Genomic DNA, 10,471 nt, shown 5'->3' on the forward strand with positions numbered 1-10,471 from the left:
AAAAATTAAATTAATTTTCAATATAATTTGATATATATATATATATATATATATATATATATATATATAAAAGAAAGGGTCTGTTTCGTCATTATTGAAATAAAAAATGTTGACGTGATTGATTAAACAACTCCCTCCCACGTAAAATATTAATAATTTGTAAAAGATCAAATTTGTCCTTTTATTTGGAATGAGACGTTCAATATTGTACAATTATTGACTTCTATTAAATTAATTGTTTGAAAATAAATAATAAATTTCAATTTATTTCATTATTAAATTGTCCCAAGATTTTCAATAATTTATAACCGTTCAAATAAATTGTAAATTTTATATTTTTTCTTTTTATTTTATAATAAATAGTCAGAAATGGAGATGAGAAGAGTGGTGAAGTAATCAATTTGATATTATAAATTTATAGGTATGTTTATAATTCAAATTAATTTGAAAAAAAAGTTTTGTTTCAATTTAGAGTGAGTTTATGTAATAAGGTCGGGAATCACTCGAGGGTTTGAATCGATGGAATAGTCAAACTAAAGTTTCTGAGCCAAAAGGTAAGGATTTTAATGCTAGCAAACCCTACTGCTTGCAGATATTATCTGATTTGGCTCGTTACGTACGGTCATTAGCCTCACGATTTTAAAACGTGTTTGTCGTATAGTGGATATAGCAAGTTATCGTTTGCAAACCTCGAGATGTTATTACAACAAAGGATGAAAAAAAATCGAGAGCACTAATTCAAAATTATCTTGATTCATCCCGCTTCAGGAATTGCCAAAACATTTGATCTTCGGTCATTGCAATATAAAGGATTAGTCAATCAAATAATAGATGGTAAATGGGTTCGTTTGAAAATGAATAAATTGCTCGTCGTAGAATATTATTCTCGTAAGACTTAAACCTAACTAAAAAACAAAGGTTCGAATAATTTCGTCCTCCCCTTCGCCGAAGTATAAGTAAAGAGACCGAAGGGAAGTAGGTTTTGATCCGAAATTTTTTCTATCATTCATAACAAGTCCAAGTGGATAATATTTGCTAACGGGCTTAGACGGTTAAAAATGATATCCAAAGTCAGACACCGAACAGTGTGCCAACAAAGACGCTGGGCTCCCAAGGAGGGCGGATTGTGAGATCCCACATTGGTCGGAGAGAGGAACGAAACATTCCTTATAAGGGTGTGAAAACCTCTCCCTAGTAGACGTATTTTATAACCGTGAGGCTGACAGAGATACGTAACGAGCCAAAACGGACAATATTTACCAACGGTAGGCTTCGGTTGCTACAAAGTAAAACAAAATTAAATTGGTCAAGACATATTTCTTCGATCAAGAGATCAGAGGATTAAATCACCGTATCTCCGAATGACGATTAAAAAAATGACGATATTCATGAATCAATCAACAAATATACACTGCCAATACAAAATATGATTCAATGCCAAGTTTTCCTTTCTCAAGAATGCTAATTTGATAATGTCATAGATAGAAAAAGAGTCCAAATTCCCAAAATACCTTTTTAACTTCTGGTAAGTAGAGACGAAGGTGATGAGCTCAGCAAGTTCCAGCATATTTCTGGTTTCCGCTTACCATGACTTTGCTCACACATAAGATTCTACAAGTGAATCATATATAAATCGAAAGCCTAGAAAACGGTACATTGAAACGCTTGAAACTAGTATATCTCGTCGTCGGGGACATCTGGTGACAAGAATTTTTTGGGATCTTTACTAATTTCTATATAATTTAAACTTGCCTTCACTCGTTCCGGTACTGGCACGAGAGGTATAATGCTGTCCTTGTCGATCACTCCATCGATCAATCCATATTCTACAGCCTCTATGGGGGACATATAACGATCCCTATCGATATCTTTTTGGACCTTTTCGAATGGATGGCCAGTGAACTCGGAGATGATTCTTGTAATGTTGTTCTTGTTATGCATGATTTCGCGTGCTTGAATTTCCACGTCTATTGCTTGCCCACTCGCCCCTCCAAGAGGTTGATGAACCATAATACGTGCATTAGGCATTGCGAGACGCTTTCCTTTAGTGCCACCGCCGAGGATTATGGAAGCTGTTGAGGCTGCAATGCCTAGTGCAATAGTAGAGACATCGGCCCTCACGAGCTGTACGACATCGTAGATAGCCATGGTTGCACTAATGAAAACGACATTAATAGAAGGAAATCAGGCAAGGGTAGTGTAATGCAACCAAACACCAAATATTAACTATGACTATCGACTTTCAGAATGATTATGAATATAATGCGAAAATGGATGAGATCAGGAGCCACTCATTGAAAGTCGAACGTCCTCCTAACATTGAAAGTCGAACGTCCTCCTAACCTAAATTTCCAAGACAGAAGAGGGAAAAACAAACATATATAGTAAAAACGCCTAATAATCGATATTTCCAGCTCCAAATAAATAATGACAAGAATTTATGTACTAAAAAATATGATTATATGACACTCCTACTTCTAAAATTTGAAGTCCTGGAACTCATAAAACAAATGAAACCACGTAATCTAGTCTTCCTTCTGCCCCTGGCCTGTTCTTGCTAATGTACAGGTTCGTCCGAAAAGGGTTTGCTTTATACGATGGGGAATGGGCTTAGGATCTCAATCTAGGAAGATTACTGGTTTGATTGCTTGAAAGAAGACCGAACTTGGGGAACGTTAGGCTGAAAAGGAATCTGTTCGGTACACAACTGGGAGACTGGGTTTGGATTATGACAAGGTTAGAAAGGTGTGTTCGTTAATCAAAATGAGGATTAATAGATGTGGAATTTATTAAGCATAACCTTTTCGGACAAATGGGCTAGGCAGAGCACATAATTTCTTCTGCGCACGCCTCTCACGAGCAAAGATAGATTTACCATTAGAAAGTAGTTGCACATCAAAGATGCAAAGAGAGGATCATGAAAAGGTCATTCATAAGCCACAGAATTCTAAACTAAATTACTCTAGAAGATTTCCTAATGTACATATAGGCCATGCAAACCATGTATACAAAAATGTTTCCACGGTTTGCCGATCTTCCCATTCATGTAGAAACATAGAGTAGATGAGTACACTTGTCTCTAGACATAGACACAAACACATTAAATTCCTCAGTGGTCGCCCAATAGGCATATCCCTTCTCCAAAGAAGAAAGAATCTCAAAGAGGCAACATGTCACCAGTGCAGTTCAGAAAGAAACATTCAATTCTTGGTTTGGCCAACATGCTTACTCACTTAGGAGGAGTTTTAGCGCCTATCTCAAAGGAGTACTGATTTAGGAAATCGGTCCTTATAAAATGGGGTTCTTGATTGGCTCAGATCATCCATCAAGTCGACAGAGAATATCATTTGGTCATTCATTGTGAGGCCAGTTATTTGGAAGATTTGGAATGAATTGGACTCGAAGATTTTCAAGACAAAGAAACTCTCCACTCGAAGTCCTAAAAGCCTATTGTTTCATAGCTCCTTATTGGTGTAAAAATATGGTTCATTTTCTTTTTCTATAGATTTTTTTAGATTTTTTTTTTCTTATAAGAGACAATTTCATTGATGATTGAAATTTACAAAAGGGATGTAATATCCATGGTGTTTACAAAAGACCTTCCCAATTTGCAATGAGGGAGGTATAACTATAGGAAGTAAAAATATTAGACAGTTTACACCAAGATATAGCTTGGTAAACAACATTGTCGAAAAGTTTTGTAAGTATGTGTCTTTTCTGCAAATATTCTCTGATTTCTTTCTTTCCACAATTCCAAAAGAAAGCTATGATGAGATTTTTCCATAGTAGGACTTTTGCATTCTTGAAAGGGAGTATGTTAAGGCCATATCCAATATATCCTTTACCTCCCTAGTAAATGTGAGATGTCATCCGAATATATTGAGAATCGTTGTCCAAAAATATGGTTCCTTTTCGGATGGGTTTACCTATTTGTATCATTTCATTTAGTCCGTGAAATTGATTCCTATCCAGAACGGTGGGGGGTTCATCACAGAATCACATGTAAACCTTTGTGCAACATGTTGTTAATTGAATAAAAAGATGGTCCAGGATTCCTTCATTAGATATGCAGGGTAAGCGAAGGAGATAAAGCCATGGAAGGGATCATCTTTTGAATCCAATCACAAGTGTTTAGGCTCTTGTAAGTCATATCCCAAAGGAAGAACTGAGAGTTCTCCTTCCAAACCAAAGAAAAAAGGGTTTATCTAACCAGCCTTCTTTACTATTCAGCTGGAGATTGGCATCTTTCATTAATGTCCTCCGACCATTGCCATTCTTTAAAAGGACACTGATCAAAGGAACCTCATATTTTATCAATGTCAACTCTAGAACCTAAGTATCACGAAGATTGCCAATCACATATTTACTCGATTAAGTCTCTTCTAAGGGGACTCTCTTCAAGCAAGCATCCACTTTGAGAGGATGGCGGTGTTTCTAGTCCTTACATTTCAAATTCTCAAGCCACCCAAAGAAATAAGAGGACCAGCAAAGTTCCACGTAACAAGGTAGACTAACACTCTTGCACGGTTCTTTCTAATTTAAAGTTTTTTTTATGTACAAACAATTTCAATGTTGGATGTTTATATAACTTTCATAGTTCATAAGCATTTCTATTGATAGCAGGTGCATAACATGAGTATCGCTATATATTAAAAATAATTTTCCATTCCAATTTCATTGATCTACAACGAGTCCTAAATTTTCAGTGACCCGACTCATCACCGGAATGAATGATCCCATTCGTAGGCTAACTTCTTGTGATGCAGATGAATAAAACTATATAGAAATTGCGAGAGGCAGAGATCAAGTAACGTAGGCTAACTCTTGCATTCGGCGCGGTAAGGAAAGCATATGAAAGTTAGGCATAAATCGCATATTCCTAGAAATCAAATTACCTAAATCGTTTGGAAAGAACAGAAATGAGCTCGAATTTCATACTCCATACTTCACCAACTACATTATGCACAAAAAATCACCTCGTGAATACCTGAGAGAGCCGCCAGAGGAATTAATGAAAAGTCTGATATCTTTAGTAGAGTCCTGAGCATCCAAGAGCAAAAGCTGACTGATAATAGCATCCGCCACAAAATCATCGATGCTGTTCCCCAAGAAGACAATCCTCTCCCTGAGAAGCAGTCCCATGGCGTCAGTCTCGGCGCCTCTCTGAGCGGCATCCGGCGTTTGTGGACCCGTCATATGAACAGAACAGGACGGAGCTAGGGTTCTCGAGGGCTTACGAGCGGTTGTTTTGAGAACCGATGAAGCCGAAGGAAAAGAAACACTGGATTTGAGCTTTGGATGGAAATTTGACGGTTTTCCATGAGAATTGAGAAGGCCGAGAGAGGAGGCATGAGGAATCAGAGTAGAACAGCGTGAAAGAAGCTCCATGGATTTGCAGCACTGCCTGCTTCAGCTCTGAAACCAGGAAGAAGCTGATAGACGATGGGTTTGGGGATTTGGTTGGGTGAGAAATACAGAAATACAAAAATTTGGGGAAATTTCGCAATTTTAATAACCCACCCATGCATTTATCAAAATTGCACTTGTGCCCCAAATTCTTAACTCAATTTTATCTATAAAATATAAATATTAATAGATTTTCTTTTTCACAAAAATTAAATTATTATTATTACTATTACTCTCCCATATTTTCTTGATATTTTTACCATTTTAATTTTTATTATTATATATATATATATATATATATGTATTAGGTTATTGAATCTATTACTCGTTTATAGCTTGGTCAACGGTTATACTAAAGCTATATATGGTAAATAGCTATGTACAGTAAGGTTAAATCTAGTAAAACTATATACAGTAAACTTAACCATATATATGCAGAGCTTTGAAAATGTATTTTCTCTGTTCTCTATATTCTCTCTTACCGTACACACATACCGTAAGGTTAAATATTCTCCTTGCATTTTTTCTCTTCTATTCTTTGTGTTCATCTAGATCGGAGCGATCCTAACAAAATATATATATATATATATATATATATATAGAAATACTTTTAAAATAGCTATTGATATATTATTTTCAATATTTGAGTGTTTTTACCTTTGTTTTGGAATTTTAAATCTATTATTTGAATTTAGAGAATTATTTTTATTTATTTTTAATCCATGAAGATGATAAGCTCCAACAATGTTGGATTTTACGAAGCTAAAGGTCCTTATAGAATCCTTACAAACGTTCACAAAAGCTAATTTAACGAATTGATTCCAACCAAGAGCTGGTTAGAAGATGAATGACTCTTAGATCGAACTTGGAATCTATAACAGTCACTCTTAGATTCCAAGACGACTCACTCAGCCAGGTTTGAAAAAGAATAACATCAAAAAAATTACGAAGAAAACACAAAAGGTTTTATTTGTATTCAATAATGATTCTCAAACATGAATATTACATGCCTTTCAAAAAAGATAATCCAAACATAACTTCATCTACAAACTACAACTACCAAGCTAGTAAATACAAGTGAATGTGTTTTTTATTATTTTCTTATGATCTAAATAGTAAAAAAAAAATTTAATAAAAATTTTTAATATGAATTTTGAATTTAAAATTTAAAATTGTAAAATTATATTAAAAAACGAATTAATATAGTATTTTATATTAATTTATTTTTTGTTAAATTAAAAAATATATAATATAATTAAACTAACATAAGGTTCGAATTATTCGCTTAAATTTGTTGTATTAAAAAATATATATTATAAATTATAAAACAAAAATTATTTTATAATTTATAATTATTATTATTTTCTAAAACATCCTTTTTTTTTTCTTTTTTTTTTTCTTTTTTTTTTTCTAAACCCTAATTTACCGCCACGCCTTTCCTTCCCATTACTAGCCACTGTATCTCGACTCTCCCCACGCCGCTCACCTCTTCTGCCTGACGCCATCTCAACTGCTGCCGCCGCACGTTGCAGTCTCAGCCTCCCGGCGATCTCACCGCCGCTCCCTCCGTTTCACAGTCTTTCGCCTCACCGAGTAATCAGCGTTACTTGCTTTGTTGTTGGTTTTTTTTTTCTTAAATATTTATTCTTCCAAATTAGGGTGTTCCAAACAAGGTTAATGTGCCATATCTGAAATTCCGATCAATTTTACTTCGGCACTTTCTCGATACTTGCTTCTTCTAACCGGAATTTACTTTTTTTTTTTTTTTTTTATTGCGATTCGTCGAAACGGAAATGGATCCTTGGTTTTGATTCATTTCTGTCTTGTTTGTGTTCTGTGGAATTTTATCCGTTTTTCTTGATTTGTGTGTGATTTGCAATTTGGAATTTGGATCATTTGGCCGATGTGATGCTGTTTCTATAACTAGCCGGTGATTAAGGTGTAGATAATAATAAGTGATAACTAAGGTGAATGGCGTCATTTTCCGATTTCCGACTGATTAGATTGAATATTTCTCACCTTTTCCTTTTCTGTGATGGATTTTTCTTTCTCCGGCGAAGGTTTTTTTTTCTGATGGATTTTGTGCTGCTTCCTAGGTGATAACAGAGCAACGGACTGTAACAACACAAATTGCTTATGAAAACTCTATTCTTACGCAAGTCCTGCTGCACAAAATACAGTCCCCAACCTGTACCGTTTGGAATTTCATCGAGCTTGATCTTCTGTCTGTAGAAGCTTGTTGGCAGTAATTCAAACTCATTTTCGCAGATCATTCTACTTCTGTTCCTATTGTTTGTAGTATTTTTGGGTCACAGCTGATTCTACAAGAGAGAGTCGAAAATGGCCTTTAGAGGAAAGGAAATGATGAAGAAGATATTGAAGAAGGTTGGAGAAAACAATCTTGCGCCTGGAGTGAAGGATTCATTGAAGAAATGTATTCCAGACTCCAAAATAGTGATGAATAGGGCTAAGCGCGGTATTTTTGCTGGCCGTCACATCCAATTCGGTAACCGTATCAGTGAAGATGGTGGCAACAAGTATGAACCTCTTTTCTTTCCTTTATTTTTTTCAAAATCTATGGTCGATTCTCTCTGAATTTGGATGCATTTTATTGATTTGCCGAATTCCGTGGTTCGAAACCATTAGTCCCTTTCCCAGTATGAGCATAGCTTAACGGTTAAAGGATATCATGTTAAGCCCAAGCCTGCCACTAGCCGATATTGTCCTCTTTGAGATTTCCCTATTGGGCTTCCCCTCAAGGTTTTAAAATGCATTTACTATGGAGAAGTTTCCACACTCTTGTAAGAAATGTTTCATCCCCCTCTCCAACCAATGTAGGATCTCACAATCCACCTCCTTGGAGGTCAGTGTGACACACCGCCCAGTGTCTGGCTCTGATACCATTTGTAATAGCCTAAGCCCACCGCTAACAGATATTGTCCTCTTTGAGATTTCCCTGTTGGGCTTCCTCTCAAGGTTTTAAAACGTGTCTACTAGGGAGAGGTTTCCACACCCTTATGTTTCGTTCCCCTCTCCAACCAATGTGGGATCTCATAATCCACCCCCTTGGAGGTCAGCGTCTTCACTGACACATCACCCGGTGTCTGGCTCTGATACCATTTGTAATAGTCTAAGCCCACCGCTAGCAGATATTGTCCTCTTTGGGATTTCTCTGTTACTATTTCAAAAATTCTTTACGTCTTTGTGTTCATGCTTCTGATTTTTTCTTATCTGTTTGTTGCTGCCTTCTTGATGAGTGTTTGGATTTTGGATGCGGGGTTAGCATATGAATCAATTGTTCTGCTAAAATTCTTAACCACACTACTTGATTACGACTTGTAGTTAGAATCAAGTGGAGATCTTGTAATTGCTTTGCTCTGAGGTTTTCATGCCCCACTCCTTTTGTCAATCTATGAACATGTGGAAGAACCCTAAGATAGGGTGATTGGGGGCGTAAAGTCGGGCTTCAGCGTGTGCCTCGCTTCCTAAGCCCAACAGCCCCGACCCTCTGTTTGACAACCCAAGTTCAATTAGAGAAACCAACCGGCTCGAACAACATCCTACTATTCAACCCCTCCATCGCTCACTATTTCAACCCAAGCTTCCTAAACTTGTGCCCCCAAATACAGAACCTGTGAACCCAAATGATCCATTAGAATTTGGGAAGAGAAAATGAACTTATAGTTGTGTTTCCTTCTGTGTGTGAACGTTATTGGTTTTTGCTTTATGTTTGTAGCCTTATATTTACATGTCAAGGGTATGCCTCTCTTGCTCTTGTATTCAGAAATTCGAGAGCACAATATAATAATTTCGCTTTCTTCCTTTGTTTCGGCCTTATGTCATATAAGGGTTCGGTGCGTTTTACGATTATTTACGATTATTTTGTCATGCTATCAATTTTCAATTTTGGAGTATTAGCCGTAATGTGCTGGTGCTTATAGGTCAAGAAGGAACTGGAAACCAAATGTCCAAGGGAAGCGACTTTTCAGTTATATTCTAGACCGCCATATTCGAGTTAAAGTCACCACTCATGCCCTTCGATGCATCGACAAGGCCGGTGGAATTGATGAGTATCTGCTGAAAACTCCATACCACAAAATGGACACTGAAATTGGGCTGTTTTGGAAGGCAAAAATCGAGAAGCTGTACGAAGAACTCGGGCAGATGGAGGTCGTTTTCTTCTCACCGGAGGACGAAGCTAAATTTGAACAGGGCTTTAGAGACCTGAAATTATCCGAGAGGGCAGCACGAAAGGAGGCGAGAAGACGGATGTATGGTAGTTCGACCCAACATGATCAGATCGAAGAGGGACAAGCAGACCGTGCTGAATCTAGCGAGGAAGTTGCAGGTTCCGAAGGAGGCTCCCATGGTGGTGATGGTCCACAGCAATGGGTATCCAACGCCTAATTAATTATAGGACGACTTTTTTTCCAACTTCTGAGTTCTTCAAGCCTTGACTCGTTCCTACCTTTTCACTGAAATCCTTTGTAGCTTATTTGTATTTGGTTTAATGTTAAATGTATTCAGATAGAAATGAGAATTGTTTTTTTTTTTGTTCAATAAGATTAGGCTTAATATATGATTTCCCCATTTTTGTTTTCAACTTTTATGACTCTCTTCTTTTAGCTATGTATTTACTTTCTTCTCCAAACATTTAAGATCGTCTCATGTTTTGTACTACCCTATCACCCGAAGATGTGGACGGTGAAGGCTTCTGATCCCCCCTACAGGATCGTGTTGCCTATTTATTTTTATTATTTTCAAGATTGAAGACTATCCCTCCAACTAACAGAGTCCTCCCCCTTTTTTTTTTTTTTTTTTTTTTTTTTTTTTTTAATTATTTTTTATTCTTGATATCGAATAGAGGGAATTATTTGTTTTATTTTTTAAAATAAAGGTTTAAATGTCCCTCAAAAGTAAGTAGATACCAAACATATAAAATGCGGTTAATTGTTAATTTTGCTTTGGAACAGAAATAATGTTGTTATTCTGGTGTGGAATAGTCTGTTAATTGTTATAATTCTGGTGTGGAACAGACTGTTAATTGTTAATTCTATTGTGGAAC

General features: G+C 36.4%; 2 protein-coding genes across 3 annotated transcripts; one reads left to right on the forward strand and one right to left on the reverse strand.

Moving 5' to 3' along the window:
• Nucleotides 1–1,407: 1,407 nt before the first annotated feature.
• On the reverse strand, nucleotides 1,408–5,484 carry LOC111810597 (ATP-dependent Clp protease proteolytic subunit 4, chloroplastic). Its single transcript, XM_023697327.2, has 2 exons — nucleotides 4,988–5,484; nucleotides 1,408–2,155 (listed from the first exon to the last, which is right to left on the reverse strand). The coding sequence occupies exons 1-2, from the start codon at nucleotides 5,386–5,388 to the stop codon at nucleotides 1,672–1,674; spliced, it is 885 nt and encodes a 294-aa protein (XP_023553095.1). The 5' UTR covers nucleotides 5,389–5,484; the 3' UTR covers nucleotides 1,408–1,671.
• A 1,351-nt stretch (nucleotides 5,485–6,835) lies between these two features.
• Nucleotides 6,836–10,086, forward strand: LOC111810681 (Ribosomal L28 family). 2 transcript variants are annotated; one of them, XR_015411634.1, is made up of 4 exons: nucleotides 6,836–6,999; nucleotides 7,503–7,943; nucleotides 9,348–9,911; nucleotides 9,976–10,086. XR_015411634.1 is itself a non-coding variant. In XM_023697426.2 (3 exons), the coding sequence occupies exons 2-3, from the start codon at nucleotides 7,747–7,749 to the stop codon at nucleotides 9,811–9,813; spliced, it is 663 nt and encodes a 220-aa protein (XP_023553194.1). In that variant the 5' UTR covers nucleotides 6,836–6,999; nucleotides 7,503–7,746; the 3' UTR covers nucleotides 9,814–10,009. The 2 variants fall into 2 exon arrangements, 1 of the variants encoding a protein (XP_023553194.1); XM_023697426.2 differs by having other exon boundaries at nucleotides 9,348–10,009.
• Nucleotides 10,087–10,471: the final 385 nt, after the last annotated feature.

The sequence above is a fragment of the Cucurbita pepo genome, chromosome 14 (genome assembly GCF_057944985.1).
Source record: "Cucurbita pepo subsp. pepo isolate OVF chromosome 14, ASM5794498v1, whole genome shotgun sequence".
NCBI lineage: Eukaryota > Viridiplantae > Streptophyta > Magnoliopsida > Cucurbitales > Cucurbitaceae > Cucurbita > Cucurbita pepo.